Below are 22,479 nucleotides of genomic sequence, written 5' to 3' on the forward strand. Positions count from 1 at the left end.
TCTAGGAGTATCCTCATAGACTGGTGATGTTTTTATATCGCTATTCTGGACAACAGTCAGACTGTGGACACTTCTTCCTTTTTTAGGTTAGGGTTGTGTTTCCCCAGACATTTGGGTTTTTGAGTGCTGAATACCTTGCATTAAGTTTTCCCTAATCCAAGTGTGACAAAAGAAATGGTGCAACCCAGCTTGTGGTTAACTCTTAAGGCAGCTGAGCATCCATTTGCTGAGAGATGAACTAGAGGTTGTGTTTAGAAAAAAAGCTGTGTTGAGCTCTACAGATTTACTTCTCTGTTTCAATTTGACAAAGAACCCAAGCATGCAAGAGGACAGTAAATATGGAATATTTGTCACATCTGCGTGATGCACTCATCCAGCCACTGAAAGCCTTTGGAGCAGATGGGGTACAAGATGCTATAGCATTCATGGACTCTTACTGCCTGATGAAAGAAGACATTGAAAACATAATGGAAATAAGCATGTGGGGAGGTAAACCCAGTCCTTTTTCAAAGCTGGATCCCAAGGTAAGATTTACTAGTAATTTTTTTTCTTCTCACATCTTTTGTAAGGAAATCTTGCAATGATAGTTATGGTACAGGTATGCTGATGAAGATGCAAATGCATACTCTTATGAACTCTAATTTAATTGAACATGGAAATCCATAGCAGTTCAGCTGTTGAGGCATCCTGTTAAGGGACACAGCCTCAGTTGTTTTAGAGGTAGGTTGAGCACGAGTGTCCAACCCTGTGCCTTGGGTTCCATCGAGTGAAGAGGCATTGTCTTGGCCACATGTCAAATACATAATGTAGGTAACATACGTGAGTAACAATACTTATTTTACTTTAAAAAATATTTTTATTAAGACATTAAAAATAAAAGGGCAACAAAACCATAAAACCAGGGGGCTATTTGCTCTTTTTTTTGTGAAGTTCTCAGCGTGTCCGTCAGATTTTGGATGAAATGTTACCCTTCCTTGTAAATCATCCTTGATGACAGTTGTTCACAAATGATGTAGTGCCAAAAAGCGATGATTGGAGTAAGGCATGATCTCAGAAGTGAGGGATAGTTTTCTCTGGTAAGACTTCTTATAACAAGTCCAGTAAAGAAAAGACTTAGAGTTGCAATCAGACATTCAACTCACTGTTCCATTTGTAGATTTGCAGGTAAAGTACTTATGTCAACTGAAAATGAGGTTGTAAATATACAAATAAACTGCTAGTTAAGCTGATGCTCAGTGTTTCCTTTGCGCCTAACAGGTCAAGGCAGCTTTTACACGTGCCTACAACAAAGAGGTGCATCTGACTCCATATTCCCTTCATTCTGTGAAGTTGTCAAGACAGCAGTCAGGATCCATGGGGACCTCTGAACTGAACGGAGAACTGAATGTGGAAGAGATCCAATCTGAGGAGGAGGAGCAAGATACTGTTGAAAGTGATGCAATGATCAAGGTGATTTATCTTCCTCAGTATTACACTACCAAACTAAACTTTTTTTTCTTTTTATGTTAACTTCTGGGACTTGTAACAACAGAATCAAAAACCAAACAAAAACAAGAGTAGATTTTAAATGCATTATCCCTGACTTCTAGTAGTATTAAAAAAAAAAAAAAAAGTTTATTTTCATTGTTTTTTTTTCTGCTAGAATGTTGGAGCACAGTGAGACACCTTTGTAACACATTAAATAATGTATATAACAAAAGTGTTGGTCATGTCCTTACAGACAGCAGCAGCAAACTTCCCTGCCTTTATTGCTAAACCCAGGAACTCTGACAATGTTGTAGTGTCTGTATTCCATTGCACTTAAAATGTGATTCCTGAAAGGGGAGGGGAGAGAGGTTCTTCCCCTGGTTCCCTTTTTTTTTTTCTTTTTAATTCACTGCATTTGATTTACACCTTTTGCCAGGTTACTCTTGGAATTTTAAACTTTCCCTGTATTCTCTTTGTAGCAAAAAAAGGTGAAGTCTTCCAAGCTGCCAAAAAGAGAGAAAAATGAAGAAACAACAAAAAAAGAAGGTAAAAGAAAAGAGAAAACAAGACATTAAACAGAAAAATCTTGCTCTGGAAGTGACTTTGTTTATCTAACTTCTGTCAGGAACATTTAACTGATCTGGTGATAAAGAACCAGTGCATTGAAAATGTTCCTCTTATAGAGGAGCTGTAGCTCCTGTTGTCCCAGGGGGCAGTGCTGTATGTACCGAACGTGCTGTGTTACAAGCCATAACTACTCTTGTAGAACAAGCACCAGGGTGCATGAACATGATGCAAATGTAATGTGTAGTCACCTGGTGTTTATGCAAGTCTTCACATGACTGTTTTTATAATAAATCCTCTGTTATTATGTACTGAAATCTTGTAAATAGTAAATCCTAATCTGCATATTTGTACATTATAGCAATTAAGCAGTGTATAGAATTACAATAAAATGTGTTTCACAGGACGTTTCTATTTTTGCTTAAGGGCACAGCACGTTCTGGCAGAAGTTCTGATTTTGCTGCATCTATCAGGCTTTTTTTTTTTTTTTTTAACTGACCCCATAGCCATAAAAAAGCAAAGCAGAGGGGGATTTAGTTCCAAAACTTGTTGTGTTTAAATTTTATAGCTGCAATTAAAGCCAGAACAAAATACCTAAAAACTTACGAACTGTTTAACAGAAACTGAAGTGATGAAAGCTCAGAACTGATGCTGAATATGTGAACAAGGGCTTCTGCCACTGCTGGCCTGCTTGGTGTAAATGAAGCAAAGAAAAAAAAAAAAAAGCAATACCCTCTGTATACTTAAGGGCCAATGTTAAATCTGCACCTCAACAACTTGAAGGATTGAGATGCAGCCTTAAACTCTTGAACACTGAACTTTCCTTGCTGGGAAACATGGCTACTGCCCTTTCAAATGAGCCCTGCTATCTAATTAAAAAAACAAAACTCTACAACCTCAGCAACTAAACCCATGAAGCTCCACAAAACAAAGATCTCATACATACCTGAGCTTAGCCATCCACGTCATCTTGTTTGAGGTACTGCGTGCAGTCATTTATTTTCTTAAGATGAACAGTGTTGATTGTTTCAGAACACATTGGACATATGTTTTCAGTCTGTAACATGCTGTTTTAAAGGAAGAGGAGCAACAGGTCAAAGGATGGTTGTAACACTATATTTGTGCCTGAGAGTAAGTCCTGTAATGTATACAATGTAAGGGATGCAGGCTGAGTAGCAGCTGTTCCTGGCTAGTTGGGGAAAAGGTGAGTTGGGTGTTGATTTTTTTTTTTTTTTTTTTTTTAAACATTTGAGAGCTAGCCCCAACAGAAAGGCTGCTGCTGGCTGAGTGGGCGTGAGGAAAAGGCAGCAGACCATGACCAGAGCAGCTGGCACTAGACCACGAGGAGTTTCTAAGTGATGAGTGCTTTGTTAGTCTGCACCCAGTGCTAGGTGCAAATTCCTATTCCAGTGGCTGCTGTTGGGGTGGTTCACTTGAAAGTGATGCCTTAAAAGATGTTAGATGGAACGAACACTGGAATCCTGCAGTAGAAGAAAAAAATCCCAACTTACGTCTTGAATTCTGAATAGAGGGCAGGAAAGTCACAGTGTGGGCAGGCAGTCCAGTCATCCCGTACCATGTGGCGACCCTGCACACAAGAGAAAGCAGTCAGTCCTCCCCCTGCTACACCTGGCAGTTCAGCTTCTGTCTGTTACTGTGGAAAAAGTCTCAGCAGTGGAGTTCTAAAGATGTTAAGGAATGAAAAAACCCACATCATTACACTGTTACTTTGCTTACTGTGTAAATACTGTGTCTAGAAAAGGAGCTCTAAATGATAAACGAGGTTTTCACTACAATTCGTATTTATTTTTTTATCAATTAAAGAATGAAATTATCGCTTTAAAAACTATTTTAGTTTGGCAATTCTATATTGCCCCTGTGGATACATGAGTAGAAAGAAGTGACTGTAAATTTACTGAGATTTTTGGTGATACGTAAGGTTCAAAAAATGCCAGCAAAGCCATGTGAGTTGAGCCCAGGGGCTCAGCTGTCTGTGAACACAGCAAGAGAGCTGAAACAGCTTTTTTTTTTTTTTTAATTTTGGCTTCCTCTTGGAGTCTGATGCAGAAGATTCTTATGTTCCGTGGTCAACATCGCGAAGCCCAGCAGTGCCTTGAACTGTATTTAACAATTTGTGCTCTAATACATTGTGCAGCAATGGTTTGTTTTTGATGCTTTCAAAAGGTATGAGAAAAGTGATAACCCTGATGATGTTACTGTGATGTAAAGGAACCATAACCAAGAGACAGCTTAAATATGTGGAACAGAAATGAATAGACATGTACACAGATGGCAGCATTCTGCTAAGCCAATGGAGTAAAACGGTTTAAAAAACTATTAATATTTTTTGTAAGACTGATCCTTTAGTTTTAATATTAAAAGTAATGTATGTTAACTCTATTATTTGCTTCCTGCTTTAGTAAATCTGCACTTATTCTGTAATTCTAGTGTGACAAATCCCTTCAACTAGTAGAAATGAAATGTTCATGTACAGGAGCTAACTCAGTGTAAGGAAATGACAGAGGTGAGTTGCATGTCTCTCTCCTTGGGAAATGTACACTGTCCCTTTTCAACAGACTGTAAAGAATTCAGAAGCAAAAGCAGTAGGGCTTCTCATTTGTGTCAGGATCACTAATACTGAATACTGAAACCAGTACTGGCCCAGTACTTAACACGGGAAGCTCCCCAGAGGACTGGGTGCCACTGATCTGCTAACAGCTTGGAAAGAAACTGCCAAGCCTTAGCCTGAATCAAGTAGCAAAGTGCAAATGGGAAACAAAAAAAGCAGCTTTGTGTTCATTCTCACGGTGTAGAAGAGGCACTCACCGTTGCGATGCAGTATGGCAAGTTGTTTTTACAGCTGGGACATAAGAGCTCACACTCTGGGAGCTGGAATGCACAGTAGGGACAGGCTGTTGTTGGCTCCTCTGCCTCAGTTTTGTCTGGGTGCCTAAGCGGTAACATACAAACATGAATAAAAACTCAAGCTCTTTGAACTTGAAGACAGATCCTTCACAGTGCTTTTGATGCCTGGCAAATGTTTGGAAGTACAGATGAACACTGCTCACCTGACCATCGCTTCGATTTTCTTTTTGTATTTAAGATCTATTTTATTGCGATTCTCAGGTCGCATCAGCACAGCAGCAAAAGTGAAGGCTGAGTTCTTCAATCCTGCTCTGTGACACTCAATCACTGTTGACGTCAAAATGGGTACAATGTCTGCAACAAAATGAACCAATAGCAATAATTATTTACTAATACTACTGTTTAAAACCTTTGTGCTAATAGGGTGTCGATGAAAGATGACAGAATTTTTCTATATCACACAGCTGCACAAATCTGTGCAATTCCTGTAACCACACACAAGAACTATGGGTTCACCTCTTCCTTCCTGGTACCTCTGCAGCACAGCCTGGCACTGGGAATGTTTTGATTATAATTGTTTCTCCCAAATCTGGTCTATGCTGTTTAAAGTCTGCATTATAGCGATGTGTTGAGAGAGAACCCTGGCATTAAAAAGCTAAAACACTAACTGGGATTACTACTGGCTGAGAATTAGCAGAGAAGACAGACTGACCTATCTAACAGCTTGTGTCTGCACAGGTGAGGAGAGGTGCACTGTCAGTACCGCAGCCATACATGACAGCAGTGTCAAGGAAAATTTCCTCTAAATGTTCCACGTACCACAGAAGCAGCCTTTTCAAAAGAAGGCTACTTCAACTTCGTGATAAAAACAGAACGTCAGCTCATTGGATCGATCTGAGACTTCATGCATGGCTCAGGCTACTTAGCACTGCAGTTATGGTGCTTAAAGACACATTAACCTTGGTTGAGGAATCCCTCCTGGAGGTTCTCTAGTGAGGAAGCACCCCAGGTACCTTCTAACAATAACTCCTGAGCTGCCCTGCAGAGCACAGCCCACTCATTCATGCTGTCAGTACTCACGTGATGGGAACTTGCTGATGTTGTTGGCTACACGTATAAGCATACGTGCTCCCTTCATGTGGTCGCCACGTTTCACGTGAGTCTGGAATACAACAAACACACCAAATTAACTGCAGCTTCAGAGAGCAGAATGCAGTTCCTGCTCTTGGTGTTTGTCCTCTGCGGAGCTGCACGCCCACAGCCTGTTAGTGAAACTGAGCACACGTATGAAGCTGTAGAGGAAGAACCAGAGACTAATGGGAGCTGTTCTCCAGAGCTCTCTCTAGTCTCCAGCCCACCACCAGCAGGCTGCTGCCTTATGGCTGGCAGGCAGGGGGGTGCAAGAAGGCCACAGGCTGAGTGGTTTCCTCCTGACTGGCCAATTTCAATTAAAGAATTAAATTTCAATTAAATAATGTCATGGTTTCATGATTTTTCATTATCGGTATTCCACATCATAACATCATGCAATGTACTGGGGGTTTGACTGCTGATGCTCAAGTTCCGGGTGCCTGTCCAGCGGAGAAGAGCAGCTACGTTTCCCCAGGGGGCTTTGCGGTCAGCGAGGAGATATAACTCCCGGCAAGGTCACCTGATGCTCTCTTCTCTGCCTGCGCTGCTTCGCTTGCGCTTCTCTGCCTGCGCTGCTTCGCTTGCGCTTCTCTGCCTGCGCTTCTCGCCTGCGCTTCTCTGCCTGCGCTTCTCATCTCAGCGTTGTGGTAAGGCCGATCCACTATCAATTTCACATTCTCTCTCCTTATAAAATTCTGTTGATACCATATTTAGTAAATTACTTTGTTTTACCTCAGATTGTTGCCACTGTTTTCAATTATTTCGGGGTCCCTTATTTTCTTTTTTTTCCCGGGGGCGCGGATCCGCGGATCCCTCCGCCCTTCTAGTCACGGAACCGGGCCGAACCAGCCCGTAAACCGTTGACATTCTTGGTGGAGAATGCGGGCAACAGTTGCTTTTTAGCTTTTTGAACAAATCTCTCTCTCCGCTCTCAGACAGCTTCATTGGGAAAGTTTATCTGTTTCACCAGTACTGTCTGAAAGCGTGACCTTGAAAAGTCCAGGCGGACGGCCAATACTCTAGGATATTTGTAAACTTTGAGCCTTGCTATCTTGTTTCTGTAAAAGAAAAAAAAAGAGAAAAAATGCTTTCTCTACTGAAACTGCCTTTTAAGGGGCTGCATGCCACTGTCTCTTCTTTCTTAATGCTAAAAACATACTGGGCCTTAATTAAGTTCACCACTTTGCTCTATGGAGCAATAGGTATATATAGCCAATTGAAAACATGGATGGAAATAATTATGTGGCATACCATTCCAGAGGGAGCTGCTAATTTTACAGGGTTGGGGATTTTTAAGCAGGTTTCCAGCCTCTCCTTTGAATTCTTTATGCGGATTTTCAATGCTCACCTGATCACGTTATTAATCTCCGTGAATGTACTGCTCACCATTTCACTTATTATTAGTATTTATTATATTTTGAGGAAGTCTGCCCCAAAACCAGTAAATACTGAGTGGCAGGGAATGTGGAGAGGCCTGGGTGAGACTTTAGAGAGATGGAAATCTTCGGTGTCATGGAACTTTACTCCAGAACACCTGAAAGACCCTGAAAATTTAAACAGATATTTGAGACAGGAATGTCGTGGCTCAGGAAGATCTGAGGAGGCCCAAATTGTTTGGGGCCTGGCTAATGCTTACCGGGCCTTATTCAATACTATCCTGGAGAGGGAGAGAGTTTGTGAAATTGAAAAGGAGAGTCTCAGGGAAACAGTGCAAAATGAGCGAGAGAGTCTCCTGGTCGAGAGAAACAGCCTCCAATCTGAGAGAGATGCCCTCCGAATTGAGAGAGACTCCCTGCAATCCAAACTCAACAGTCTTCAATCTCAACAAGACACCCTCCAATCTGAGCTAGATACTCTCATAAGCGAACGAGACAGGCTCCGAGCTGAACTGGAGGATGAGAGCATTGGAACTGACCAACCTGATCAACTACAGGAAGCACCACAATTGATGTCACTTGCCCCTGTAAGAGGACGGAAAATGAAACGAATCTCGACTCAGTTAGAAGAGAAGAAAGAAGAGGAGAGAGGTCCAGAGGAGTGGCTCCAAGATCCACAAGAAGCACCCCTAAGTCCAGGGGAGGGGCCCTCAGTAAGACCACGGTCACCGGCGCCAATGAGGGCAACAAGAAGTCCCGAAAGAGTAAGAGGTGAGCAAGATATCGTTACCATTGTTGATCGATCTCTGAAAATGAATGAAATTCGAAGTCTGAGAAAAGACTTTTCACGTCACCCAAATGAGCCTATTGCCACTTGGTTACTTCGATGTTGGGACAATGGGGCCAACAGTGTGTGGCTGGATAGTAGAGAAGCTCGCCAACTGGGTGGCGTTGCTAGGGACTCAGCCATTGACAGAGGTATTAGTACATGCCAGAACCAGGCCTTTACCCTCTGGAAGCGGATGTTGTTAGCTGTAAAAGAAAGATACCCCTTCAAAGATGATCTGATGCCTGAGAAAAAGAAATGGGCTGATATGGAAGAAGGCATCTGTTATTTAAGAGAATATGCTGTGGTGGAAATGCTACATAGCCCCGATTTCATTCCTGACGAGCCAGACCAAGAGCATGATCCCGAGAGAGTCAGGTGTACACCAAACATGTGGCGTACATTCACAAAGACCGCACCAGAAAGGTACGCCAGCACATTTGCAGCAATGTATGGCAGAGGGGAAAGAAGACCCCTTATAAGTGAATTGGTTAATAAACTTCAAGACTTTGAGTTACATTTAAGCCCTCTGCGAGCTTGTGTTTCAGCCATTACAAAGGTAGCTGAAAAGCTGGACAGAATGGAAAACAAACAAGAAGATATAATAGACAAACTATCAACCGTGCCTGAAGCTGATAAATCCATGGAGGTAACGGATACATCAAATGGGGACCAGAATCCCCAAAACAGCCTATTGGAGGGGCTGATCAACTTGATTTCCTCCCAGCCGGTGGCATCTAATGTCTCAGCTATCAAAAGAAGACGTTCTCCTGCTCGAGCAAGTGACAACAGTAAGACCACATCACGTTTTGCCTTGTGGCATTACCTACGTGACCATGGAGAAGATATGAAGGAGTGGCATAAACAACCTACTCCTGTACTTCAAGCACGGGTAAGAGAGTTACAAGACAAATCAACCACCAAGGTGAACTTCTCTAAAAAGGTGATTGCTCCAGTTGCTGCAGACAGTGAAGGTAACAAATAGAGGGGCCCTGCCCCCAGCCAGGGGGGGGAAAGGGATAATAGAGTTTATTGGACTGTGTGGATTAGATGACCTGGCACATCAGAATCACGAAAATATAAGGCCCTGGTGGATACTGGTGCACAGTGCACTCTAATGCCCTCGAGTCACCAAGGGACAAAATCAATTTATATTCATGGGGTGACTGGAGGTTCCCAAGAGCTGACTATGTTGGAGGCCGAAATCAGCCTCACTGGTAAAGACTGGCAAAAACACCCTATTGTGACTGGCCCAGGGGCTCCATGCATACTTGGTATTGATTACCTCAGAAGGGGATATTTTAAGGATCCCAAAGGGTATCGATGGGCCTTTGGAATAGCTGCTGTAGACACAGAAGGTGTTAAGCAGTTGTCTATTTTGCCTGGCCTGTCAGAAGATCCATCTGCCGTGGGGTTGCTACGAGTGAAAGAGCAACAAGTACCGATTGCTACAAAAACGGTGCACAGACGGCAGTACCGCACCAACAGGGATTCCTTGCTCCCCATTCAGAAGCTGATTCACCAACTAGAGAATCAGGGAGTGATTAGCAAGACTCACTCACCTTTTAACAGCCCCATATGGCCAGTGCGTAAAGCCAGTGGAGAATGGAGGCTGACGGTGGACTACCGTGGCCTGAATGAAGTCACACCCCCATTGAGTGCTGCTGTGCCAGATATGTTAGAACTCCAATATGAATTGGAGTCAAAGGCAGCCAAATGGTACGCCACCATTGATATTGCTAACGCCTTTTTCTCCATTCCTTTGACCAAAGAATCTAGGCCACAGTTTGCTTTCACCTGGAGGGGCATTCAGTATACCTGGAATCGTTTGCCCCAGGGGTGGAAACATAGCCCAACCATTTGCCATGGGTTGATCCAAGCTGCACTGGAACAGGGAGGTGCTCCTGAGCACTTACAGTATATTGATGACATCATCGTGTGGGGCAACACAGCAAAGGAAGTTTTTGAGAAAGGAGAGCAAATAATCCAGATCCTTCTGCGTGCTGGTTTCGCTATTAAGCGAAGCAAAGTGAAAGGGCCTGCCCAGGAAATTCAGTTCCTAGGTATAAAGTGGCAAGATGGCCGTCGTCACATCCCAACAGATGTGATCAACAAAATCAGTGCCATGTCTCCACCCACTAATAAGAAAGAGACACAATCGTTCCTGGGTGTAGTGGGTTTTTGGAGAATGCATGTTCCAAACTACAGCCTCATTGTAAGCCCCCTTTATCAGGTGACACGGAAGAAGAATGATTTTATGTGGGGTCCTGAGCAGCAGCAGGCTTTTGAGCAGATTAAACAAGAGATAGCCCGTGCCGTGGCCCTGGGGCCAGTACGGATGGAACAGGATGCGAAGAACATCCTCTACACTGCTGCTGGAGAGAAAGGTCCCACTTGGAGTTTGTGGCAAAGAGCCTCAGGAGAGACTCGAGGCCGACCCCTGGGATTCTGGAGTCGGGCGTACAGAGGGTCTGAAGAGTGCTACACTCCAACTGAGAAGGAGATCTTAGCCGCGTATGAGGGGGTTCGGGCTGCTTCCGAAGTAATCGGTACAGAAACACAGCTCCTTCTGGCACCTCGACTGCCAGTGCTGAACTGGATGTTCAAGGGAAAGGGTCCCTCCACCCATCATGCTACTGATGCCACTTGGAGTAAGTGGATTGCGCTGATTACGCAGCGAGCGCGGATGGGGAATCTCAACCGTCCAGGAATCCTAGAGGTGATCATGGACTGGCCTGAAGGCAAAAAGTTTGGAACACCGCCAGCAGAAGAGATATCACGTGCTAAAGAGGCCCCACCATACAATGAACTACCCGAAAATGAGAAGACATATGCCCTATTCACAGATGGATCGTGTTGTATTGTGGGGAAACACCGTAGATGGAAAGCCGCTGTGTGGAGCCCCACACGACAAGTTGCAGAGGCCACTGAAGGAAAAGGAGAATCGAGCCAATTTGCAGAGGTAAAGGTTGTCCAACTGGCCTTGGATGTTGCTGAACGGGAGAGGTGGCCAATGCTTTATGTTTACACTGACTCGTGGATGGTGGCAAATGCTCTATGGGGGTGGTTACAGCAGTGGGAGCAAAACAACTGGCAAAGAAAGGGTAAACCTATTTGGGCTGCTGACCTGTGGAAAGATATTGCTGCCCGAATAAAGAATATGGTTATAAAGGTGCGTCACGTAGATGCCCATGTGCCCAAGAATAGGGCTACTGAAGAGCAGCAAAATAACCATCAGGTAGACAGAGCTGCCAGAATTGAGGTGGCCCAAATAGATCTGGACTGGCAGAACAAGGGTGAATTATTTCTAGCCCGATGGGCCCATGAGACCTCAGGCCATCAAGGGAGAGATGCGACATATAAGTGGGCTAGAGACCGAGGGGTGGATTTAACTATGGATGCTATTGCGCAAATCATTCACGACTGTGACACGTGTGCCACAATTAAACAAGCCAAGAGAATGAAACCTCTCTGGGAGGAAGGGCGATGGCAAAAGTACAAATATGGGGAGGCATGGCAGGTTGATTATATCACCTTGCCACGATCTCGTAATGGTAAGCGTTATGTGCTCACCATGGTGGAGGCAACAACTGGGTGGCTTGAAACCTATGCAGTACCCCACGCTACCGCCCGAAATACCATACTAGGTCTTGAGACACAAGTCCTGTGGCGACATGGTACCCCAGAAAGGATTGAGTCAGATAATGGGACTCATTTTAAAAATTCTCTTGTAGGTACCTGGGCTAAAGGTCATGGTATTCAGTGGATTTACCATATTCCCTACCATGCACCGGCCTCAGGTAAGATTGAACGATACAATGGGTTGTTAAAAACTATGCTGAAAGCAATGGGAGGCGGTACATTTAAGCACTGGGAGAAGCATTTGGCAGAAGCCACCTGGTTAGTCAATACCAGAGGATCTATCAATCGTGGTGGTCCAACCCAGTCCAGCTCCCTACATACCGTAGAGGGAGATAAAGTCCCTGTTGTACATGTAAAGAATATGTTGGGAAAGGCAGTTTGGGTTATTCCAGCCTCTGAGAAGGACAAACCTCTTCGTGGAACTGTTTTTGCCCAGGGACCTGGGTCCACTTGGTGGGTGATGCAGGAAAACGGGGATGTTCAATGTGTACCGCAAGGGAACTTGATGTTGAGGGAGTGCAGTCAGTAATTCCTAGTGCGTGTGTTTATATTTTGTTTGTCTATATTAAGCATGATGTAGTGATGTGGAATAAGGGGTGGAATGTCATGGTTTCATGATTTTTCATTATCGGTATTCCACATCATAACATCATGCAATGTACTGGGGGTTTGACTGCTGATGCTCAAGTTCCGGGTGCCTGTCCAGCGGAGAAGAGCAGCTACGTTTCCCCAGGGGGCTTTGCGGTCAGCGAGGAGATATAACTCCCGGCAAGGTCACCTGATGCTCTCTTCTCTGCCTGCGCTGCTTCGCTTGCGCTTCTCTGCCTGCGCTTCTCGCCTGCGCTTCTCTGCCTGCGCTTCTCATCTCAGCGTTGTGGTAAGGCCGATCCACTATCAATTTCACATTCTCTCTCCTTATAAAATTCTGTTGATACCATATTTAGTAAATTACTTTGTTTTACCTCAGATTGTTGCCACTGTTTTCAATTATTTCGGGGTCCCTTATTTTCTTTTTTTTCCCGGGGGCGCGGATCCGCGGATCCCTCCGCCCTTCTAGTCACGGAACCGGGCCGAACCAGCCCGTAAACCGTTGACAAATAAAAGCAGTGATCTGCTTCTGACCAATCATAGTACTAGCAGTGCACATATTTTAAGTATGAATGCCATATGCATAAGGAAGCCATACTTAGGTTTTAAATTATTCAGTATTTTAAGAAGAATAGTCTAACCAAAGAGGTAGAAGCATCAAACAGGTATGGATTCTCCTGAAGCTCGCCATTAGCTTGCACTTGGAGTCCATTCTGCAACCTCCGTGGCAACACAGTTCATGAATACAAAGCACCCATAAGCACACGTCAGTAAACCAGAGACTGTGCAATGTGAGTAAAAACTCAGCTTCTCGATTCCTTACCTTCACTAAAATATAGCTGTGTAGAATCATGAGGTTTGTAGCCATCTCAGAAGGAATTTTAATCTTCTGGGTCTTCAATTCTGAATACATACTGAAAAGAACATCGTGTGCATTTCGGTAATTTCCTTAAAAACAAACAACACCGAATTGTAATTTTTATTTTTTTTTTTTTTGGTAACCTAATAACATGTAAGGAAGCCAAACATGAAGCTGCATTGATTCTTAGAGCAAAAATTCTGCGTGACAATTTCTTTGCAAAGTCATAAGCAGTTGTTTGTCTCAGGATCCCAACCAGTATCGGCCAGGGAATTAAATAAGAAAAAAATACACTTGCAGAAGTAGCAAAACATTTATGTGAATAACAACTTTGCATAATAAAACTTCAAAAATGGAAGATGCTGTATCCAAGAGACACTGTTTCCACAACAGTGTAGAGAAAAGGTAGTTTTAATTAAGAAAACTACTTTATCATTTGCTTTGGCAACTCATTGCCTCTGCAACCAACCAACCCTAAACCTTTCAGGGAGAGAACTTAAATGTGAATGTTAATTTGTGGCATTGCACTGCTTCCAGATCACTGACGAGGGGTGTCTGGAAACCACAGGAGCTCATTAACTTCTAAACGTAGTTAGATTCAGCATTAAAATGTGTTCAGTATGGTCAGACTGCTCTTAGCTAGCTGATTCTTCCTGTATTCTTTATCTGTCGTTATTAGAGTATAACAAAGTCATATTCTTCGCAGTTGGAGGCGCTTAAGGAAAACTTTAGATTTAGTTATTTCACCAAGCATTGCTTCTCTCCATCTGCACAAAGCAATTTGTTGTGTGTTGTTACTGCCATTGAATCAAGCTGCTGGAACTGTGTGGCACAGCATGATCAGTCCTAATATCATGTGAGTATTACATGAGAAACAATTTAAGGGAAAACTGTGTAGGAAATGGCATACCCTAAGTGTATGCACTGAATAGTACAGACTGAAACAGAATTTTAAATGGATTGTTAAGGAAAAGTTTCACCAACCATATCGGTGAAAACTTCAAAATCAAACTTGCTGAAATCTCCTGAAGGAAGTGGGGAAAAACCCTCGACTGCCTCTGCAGAAGAAACAGTTGCTGCAGAACAGCTGATATTACTGAGAAAAATGCAGGGCTTACTTTCAAACAGTTTCTGAACACATCTGTGCAAGCAGTGAATATAAGCTACGACATGGGACACTCCAACTTAGGTACACGTTTTCAGATTCAAAGAGCTGAAGAATAATCAAACCCTTGAGCCTGTACATTTCCTGCTTACATTATCAGCATTAATGCTTTATTTACTGCTGTGCTGCCCTGGCAAACCACGTCTGTCAAGGCCCCAGCCTCAGCCCATTGCTGTTTGTCCATTAATGTTAATTTCTACGGACATTACTGTCCTCCAGTTCCTGAGGCTGCTGCTTTTCCTTTATGGATATTTTTCTTAACTTATTTGTAATGAAAAGAAAGCAGTGTTTTGGTAGGGCTGTTGCCATGGCAAAAGCAGCCAGCAGAGGAGACAGTTATTTCGCTTCTAGCCCTGTCCCTTCTTATTTCTTTTTTTTCTGTTTGTAACTTCAGGCAAAAACAAGGCTCAGGCATGCAGGTATCTGACCCTTTGGCACAGCCCATCTCCTTCACACATCTACTGAAAGTTGAAACATGCAAAGACTGAAGGATCTTCACATGGAAAGAATCCAAAGCTGGAAACTCTTTGTAGTTTAACTGCAACTCTAAGATCTGTTATACAGAAAAGTAAAGTTTCAAGCAGCCTCCACCACTGAATATGAAGAATGCTGAAATTTTCCATCACTTGATTTATTTCCAAGGATTTAATATGCAGTTATGAATCCCCATCTTTTCAGAAAAGCTATTTCAAATTCAAAACTGAATGAATACAATTAAAAGCTTCGTATTTACCATAAGAGTGAGGCTTTATAGCATGATCTGTATTGACAATGGTACCTGCAGGACTGTGATGCCACAGCATCACGTATGCTATCCTATCAGAAAAACCTGACTTACCTGAACGCTGCTCTTCCCTGGCGATTATTATAGCAGTTCTGGCAGCTTCTCTGTATTGCTTCAGTGCCATGTACAAGCGGAATAGGTACTTAGCATCCTAATTAAGTCAGACAAAAGCAATTAATGCTGGTAAATGGCAAGCATGGTGTTCCCTTCCTCCTCTCGTCCACCGCGCTCGCTGTGAGGCCCCTGAACTGAGAACCAACAGCTCAGGTTGGTGCTGCCTGTGGTGGCAAAGGGGACTCCAAACCCTCGCTGAGGTCACTGTTACAGCTCCCGGTGAACGCACAGCTTAGTGTGAGTGAGGGCCAGGGCAGCTAAAAGAACTGAAAATTAAGGGGACGATTGGCTAATAAAACGTATAAGGTTTCTAATTTGCTGCACCCCGTACTGTCGGTATGTTGTGGAACTCAAGAATGAGAAATGCAGCCAAGGGTTCACCCAAGAAGTGACAATCCAGCAGCTTAATTCAATGTGAAGAAAACTGGTGAAATAATAATTTTAAACCAAAATTTCAAAAAACAAGATGAAGAAAACAACCAGGACTTCTGCTTTTTAAAAGGGACTTAGATTTCCCATACACCAGTACAAAAAAAAAAGGTCAACACAAGACTTGGGCTTCCTGACGTATTTTAAGAAAATTGACAAGAGTCCAAAAGATTCTTATTTCTAAAAATGCCATTGAAATACACACTCTGGATAGAAGAGCCTTGCTTTCAAGGAAGAGGAACTGTTACATGAAAAAAAAATCTGGTTTAGGGGCACTATTTTATACCTCTAGCAGTGATTTCAAAAATGAGATTAAACAAAAGCGCAGTCTGTATGTTACAATCCTTGGGTTTGTTAGTCAAGGCCAATTTAATCTGAAATACAGCACGTAATGGGATGCTCCCCAGTCAGAGAGAGGCAAATTGGAAACAAAACACATCAGCAGCTTTAAGGACAGCAACAAACACAAAACCAAGTTGAACCAATTCTGTGATATTATCAGTAAAGCCAAACACAATGTGTGTTTTATGTTTGAACTGTATACAAGTTCTTTAAAGATAACTACTTGGGCTGCGCTCCAGAACACTGTGCGGCTTTTGTATACAGGTCTCAAAACACACTGCGGAAAAAGAAAAAGGAATCAAGAAAGAAATTCAAGGGAAAAGAAATATGAAATGTATAAACACATTTCCCAAGAAAGAAATGACTGCAAAGATTAATTTCCTATCCAAGATGCAGGAAGCAAAAGAGAAGAAAAAAAATCACAGAAATAAAAGCAAGGAAGACCAGTATGCAGAAAGAAAAAGGGCGAGTCAAATTCTTCTCTTAACTTTCCTTATGAAGCAAAACATGAAGTGAGCAAAAATAATTAACTTCAAGTAATGATGTAACAGAATTTTAAACAGTCAAAAATTAGAAGGTTGTAAGAGCTGTAGTTTAACAGCATTGAAATGGTTATCTGGATAAGAAACAAATGCAACCACATGTATCAGTGGATATTATTTATCCTGAGTTCCCTGAATGGGGTCACAAGAAAATGATGATGCTGCGTGGGCTATGGGGTGATTTTCCCCTGTTCCCAACAGTTCCTGGTGTGGGTACTGTGTGTGCACTTGCCCTGCTGGGCTGCTCCTCTCCCTGTTCTGCCTGGGACAGAGTAGCTGTCTCATGAGGGAACTGCCACGTCCTTCACTGCATCTCAAAGAACAGATTTCAGTAACTCACATGGCAGCCATATGGAGAAGAAAATACAAAAGTAGAAGGCATTTAAGAAATGCTTTATGTTTTACTTTCTAACCTTTCAAGCTAGACATTAAAAAGATAATAAATAAAGAAAGGAATTTTCAATTGTCAACACATTTCCTAAAATCTTCGGAATTCCAATAATTAATTTTAACCAACTGACCTTAATTTTAGATAGCTATTATTTCAACTTAGTTTTGCTTTCTACAATGTTTGTGCCTAGAAAACATGCACAGACAGAACAGCAGAACTTTGCTACTTAATGCTTCCTGGAAAGTTCTAAAGCACACATGACAAATTAAGAATCTTAGCATGCTGAAGTCAACAAATGCAATAGCCAACATAATAACACATTACAAACTAGCTTATTATGAGACAACAGTGTGTCAAATGTATGCTTAATATAATATTTTTGATAATATGGTGCTTCATTAAAGCCACATGACATTGGCTGAAAAAAGCACCCAGGCTGCTCTGAGCGACTGCTGGGTTTGAAGATGAGTGCTGAAGGGATTAGCAAGTTTCTGCTGCTTGCCTACTTCAAATTTGCTCTTACACTCAGCTTTACAAGAACGCTACCACAGAAAAGCCACTATTCTCTAAAACCCCCCTCTTGGAAATTTCAGAAGCAGCAGCTCTGTACCAGCAGAATAAGGATAAGGGAGAATTGATTTCTACATCTGTTTTTCAAACAAATAGTTACGATTTGATAAAGTAAAATGATGCTACTCACTGAGAGAGACTATGGCAGATTGGATTCAAGCGTTTAGAAGAACAAGAAAGAGCTTTTAAACAAGGAAAAGAAAGCTCTACATTGAATTTCAGAACAATGTTTAAGACAGTAATTATGGCATTCACACAATTGCTGAGTATTTCCTACAACCTTCAGAACCATTTCACCATGCAGATGACACCAGCTCACGTCCCTTACCCAACCCTACGCACAACCAGTGGGCAGGCTGCTGCCAACAGGAAAAAGATAGGATGGGACAGGTTCTGCCCAACCACTTTACAGCATAAATACAAAATTACTTTTGCTTACACTGATCGCAGAATCACAGAAACACAGAATGGCCGGGGTTGGAAGAGGCCTCAAGGATCACCAAGCTCCAACCCCCTGCCACATACAGGGCCACCAAACTCCATATTTAATACTAGACCAGCCTGCCCAGGGCCCCATCCAACCTGGCCTTGAACACCTCCAGAGACGGGGCATCGACAACCTCTCTGGGCAGCCTGTTCCAGCACCTCACCACTCTCTTTGTAAAGAATTTCCCCCTGACATCCAACCTGAATCTCCCCTCCCTCAACTTAAAATCATTTCCCCTTGTCCTGCTGTTATCTACCTTTTCAAAGAGTTCACTCCCCTCCTGTTTATAGGCTCCCTTGGGATTTGTTGTACCATGTCTCTACTGGCTTCATTCTCTTCTGGTCTCTTGCAGTTGGATTCTATTTTGTTTCATTACTTTTTACTTCTCATATAATTTTCTTGTAGTTCAAACTTCAAATTACAGACACATATTAAGAAGTGAATTAAAAAACCCTACATACATAATTGTTTTTTCCCAATTTCTAATTTTGCAAAAGCAAGGCTGGTGTAGCCATCAACTGTCTACCTAGTGTCTGGAAGGCTAACATATTAAATCTTTTGCTTCTGGGCACTCTGCTGAGAGGACAGAGATTTTTAACCTCACAACAGAATCATAAACCGCATCTGTAATATTAGAGGTGAAATAACCTTACTGTGCCAACACTGTGTCATTTTCATTATTACCAAATCCCACTCCCCTCACTAAGACAGAACTTACTCTTCCATAAATGTCTTTTCATATCTGAACTGTATTTACTGTGAGGTCATACAAGAGTTTAAGTTCCTTGACTAAGGAATGAATTGCAGACTGTAGTGTCTGCACCTGGTCTGGCTTTCATAGGTAGATAAACATGGCTGCAGCTCCACTTGGCTCACACTCCTTGCACTCAAACTCTCCTGTGACAGGCAATTAAACTTGAAGGCTTTTTTTTCACTCTTTTTTCCCCATGAACTCAAACCCAAATATGACTGAACGTACCATCACTTCTATGGACATCAAAACAAAAAATGCTTTGTGAAGCCTGCTTTTCTATAGCTTGAACTCAAAGAAACATGATAACACACCAGCATGCTACCTCACAAAAGAGCTGTTTATCATCTTAACCTCAACTGCTGCAGTTCTGATACCCTAATGGTGCGTATTTACAGTGGATATTTTTAATTTGCCCTGAAAAACAAAAACACATCAACTCAATATAGTCAAAATTATTTCTTGTATAGTATACGTCCTGCTAATGCTTTGAGTTATTCTTTTCTGTTATTACCAAAAGTATGGTATTGGTACTAATATATCAAAATCTGTCAGCTAAGATCTTTTTCCTATGTACTTCCTGTTCTTTCATTTTCTTATAAATTCAATATGGACTGTATTCTCCAACACAGAACAGAAACTGTGTTTTCTTTCACAGAACTGTAGCCCGTATTTGCAGATGAAACTGAAGCTATGAATAAACAATCCAAACTTTAAACTAAATACTGCTATGTAGTAATAAAAAAGAAAAGGATTTTTTAGATTTTTAAAGGGTTTAATTGTCACACGGGCATCCACAGGAAGCATTTACATTTTCAGGTGATCTCAATGGCAAATTCTCCCTTCAGTTCACATTTCCAAATTGTTTTGGGGCTAATGTCCTTTTGAGAACACGGTCATTAATTACTTAATGGATGGGACAAATGCTCCATCCCTGGAGGTGTTCAAGGCCAGGTTGGATGGGGCCCTGGGCAGCCTGGACTAGTATTAAATGGGGAGGTTGGTGGCCCTGCCTGTGACTGGGGGGACCGGAGCTTCATGATCCTTGAGGTCTCTTCCAACCCAAGACATGGGGTTGGAAGACATGATTCTATGATTAAGAAATCAAGGGGGGCTGAATAACTTTGAAAATCTGTCCACAACGTATCTCATTAGTTGATGTGTTTCTGTTCTTCATTCCCTAAGTACTACCTTACTTTCTTCCTCTGCGACAGTATGACCAGTTCCCCACTGTACAAGACATCAGTAGTGTTGCTTGTCTTGAGACACACATGCTGCCTGACCATCTGGCAAAGACAACCGCCAGTGTGCTAACTGATCTGAACAGCTAACTTCTGTCTTTTTTCAGTGTGAGCATTAATTTGGACCTCCTCTGCTGTCTCCACAGAGTTTAGAAAAAGATGACTGTATCTCAGACACTTGCTTTCTCATCTTTCTGAAACTGAAGTTACTGGGTGAAATGACTCACAGAATGATCACATAAGCCTCACTCCTTAGTGAAAGCAATCCTTAAAAAGCAATCTGTGCCTACCAAAATTTTAGGATAAAATAAACTCAAATGATCTTGTAGTACAGCAACAGGACGCAACAGCAGTGACAAAAATACAATACCTTAGGCATGCCATCATTCTCTCCTGTGAGATAATCGATCAGTTCATTTTTTAGGGCCTCATCCTTTGCCTGTCCCACCTATTAAGTAAAGACAGAAGAAATTACTGTGAGGAAAAAAGAAAAAATACAACACAAGCAGACTTTTCATAAAAAAACTGCAGCTACATTTATTTATCAACTGATGATGGGAAAATGCCACAATACTGAAAGTAAACTTCTTGAAAAGATAAGTAATATTTTATTTTATCAAAATTGCTTACTGTTTCAATTGCCATTTCAATAGCCAAGTTATCTTCTGTGCTTGGACTTTTCATAAAGTGCTTTAATGCCTAAAAAGAAGTAGAAAAAGAGTTTAAGTTGAAATACATGAAATTAACATTTTTCTCATTTTTACCAAGTTGTTTCTCTCTGTCTTTTGACAAAAAAAAATGGCACAATGGATGGACTGTATTTTATAGCCATCAGGATAGCCACATATGCTATAAGGTAATGGCTGCTTTTAATCCTGAAAAAAAGAGTCAAGTCTTTGCTAAATCCTGGCATATATCTTCATTTAACTGTGGTTAATGTGGCATTAGACGCCTCTTCCGCTCCAGTTGAAAGAGCAGTCACCTATGATGGCTGTAATCTGCAAAAATCAGGAACTTTTTTTTAGCACGTGCTCAGTAAGTAGGAATCAAACACTTAGAAAGCATCAGCTGCCAGACTTGCCTGCCAATTGACACACTCCCTTCTTTTTAAAGATCTGGTTACACTTGGATGTGCAACACTATTTAACAAACTATTTTTACGGCAACCAAATCTTCACTGGTCAAGAAATGTACTACAAATTTTACCTATATGTTTACACCTCTTAGAAATTCACTGAGGGTAATGTGACATTAATCCATCTGGTGCCTCTACGGCTATGAAAAGTTTATCTGCATGACAGTGCATAATTCATAGAATCAAATAAAAAATACAGATACCTTACTTAGCTTTTTAACACCTTCTTGTATCAGTACATGTATCAGTTAAGACAGATAAAAGTCTACAAGTGAACTTGATTTGGAAGTACAGTATTTTCAACAGTTCCTATGAACAGTCAACCATCACTGCTTTATCATTTATGTACTGACCCGTCCATATTGGCCACACAACAAGAAGAACTTTCCTGCCTGAAAATGTTTCTTTTCTCCTTCAAAATACAGAGCAATGCTCTGATAATCTTCATTGCTGGTACCCTCGGAAGCTGCAAGAGAGAGAAGGCCACGATAACAGAGTATTTCTATTAAGTAAGAAAAGGGCCTTAGCAAAGAAAGAAATTCCCATTATGCAGAAAAAAACAAAGCCAAGTAGAATCAAATTACAGCTTGAGTGCTTTTTTCCTACCTAAAAAACTAAATGTAATTTCAATGCATTGAAATTATTGTTTCCACAGATTTCACGTGGTAGTGGGATTGCTACAGACATAATAGAATGGCCTATGACATATTATTTATTCTTTTCATTATGTCTTGGCAACAATAAAACAGAAAAAATGATATTAAGATTATCATTAGGATCATTTTTACAGCTTAAGAATATGAGGGTATACCTGTACTGCATAGTAAAAGATTATCAGGAGCCATCTAACCATTTAGCAGGCAATACAACTGAGTCCTCTAACCAAGATGCCATATTACTGTACACATAAAGAGAGCCTCTTCTCCAAAGTTAGGTTTAAAACCTGTTTCCACCCACTTACATTACAATTTGAGCCGTGCTGTTGTGAAAGGAGAGAAGGAAGAAAGCGCAAGGAATAATAGAGCAATACTGCCCACCTTGACAAGCAGCTGTAATAGTATATCACCAAGCTAACTGCTGTGAAGTTTTGTAACTACTCCACCCTAGCAGAAATGCATTTTTTAAAGGAAGATTTTAAAAGGGAAACTTTCAATGTTTTATTGAAAAGATGAGATAGTTTGTTAGACACTTCCGTGAAACTTTCCACAAA

General features: G+C 41.7%; 2 protein-coding genes across 5 annotated transcripts in view; one reads left to right on the forward strand and one right to left on the reverse strand.

Annotated features, from left to right (window-relative positions):
• RFC1 (replication factor C subunit 1) overlaps positions 1 to 4,431 on the forward strand; it is a 37,530-nt gene extending 33,099 nt beyond the window's left edge. For both annotated transcript variants that reach the window (XM_085223302.1, XM_085223303.1), the window contains exons 23-25: positions 311 to 524; positions 1,258 to 1,449; positions 1,947 to 4,431. In XM_085223302.1, the coding sequence (XP_085079428.1) occupies positions 311 to 524; positions 1,258 to 1,449; positions 1,947 to 2,042 (502 nt within the window). In that variant the 3' untranslated portion in view covers positions 2,043 to 4,431. The remainder of the gene's footprint in view (positions 1 to 310; positions 525 to 1,257; positions 1,450 to 1,946) is intronic.
• Positions 834 to 22,479, reverse strand: part of WDR19 (WD repeat domain 19) — a 46,098-nt gene continuing 24,452 nt past the window's right edge. The window contains exons 27-37 of one of the 3 annotated variants that reach the window (XM_010710277.4): positions 21,623 to 21,735; positions 20,765 to 20,833; positions 20,505 to 20,582; positions 15,322 to 15,418; positions 13,283 to 13,407; positions 5,977 to 6,058; positions 5,100 to 5,250; positions 4,858 to 4,981; positions 3,543 to 3,619; positions 2,978 to 3,098; positions 834 to 1,402 (exon numbers count right to left, since the gene is read on the reverse strand). In XM_010710277.4, coding sequence (XP_010708579.1) covers positions 2,984 to 3,098; positions 3,543 to 3,619; positions 4,858 to 4,981; positions 5,100 to 5,250; positions 5,977 to 6,058; positions 13,283 to 13,407; positions 15,322 to 15,418; positions 20,505 to 20,582; positions 20,765 to 20,833; positions 21,623 to 21,735 — 1,031 coding nt within the window. In that variant the 3' untranslated portion in view covers positions 834 to 1,402; positions 2,978 to 2,983. Of the gene's footprint in view, positions 1,971 to 2,977; positions 3,099 to 3,542; positions 3,620 to 4,857; positions 4,982 to 5,099; positions 5,251 to 5,976; positions 6,059 to 13,282; positions 13,408 to 15,321; positions 15,419 to 20,504; positions 20,583 to 20,764; positions 20,834 to 21,622; positions 21,736 to 22,479 lie in introns of those variants that run through there. The other 2 variants (XM_010710278.4, XR_014883167.1) reach the window with 2 other exon arrangements.

The sequence above is a fragment of the Meleagris gallopavo genome, chromosome 4, assembly GCF_905368555.1.
Source record: "Meleagris gallopavo chromosome 4, MGAL_WU_HG_1.1, whole genome shotgun sequence".
NCBI lineage: Eukaryota > Metazoa > Chordata > Aves > Galliformes > Phasianidae > Meleagris > Meleagris gallopavo.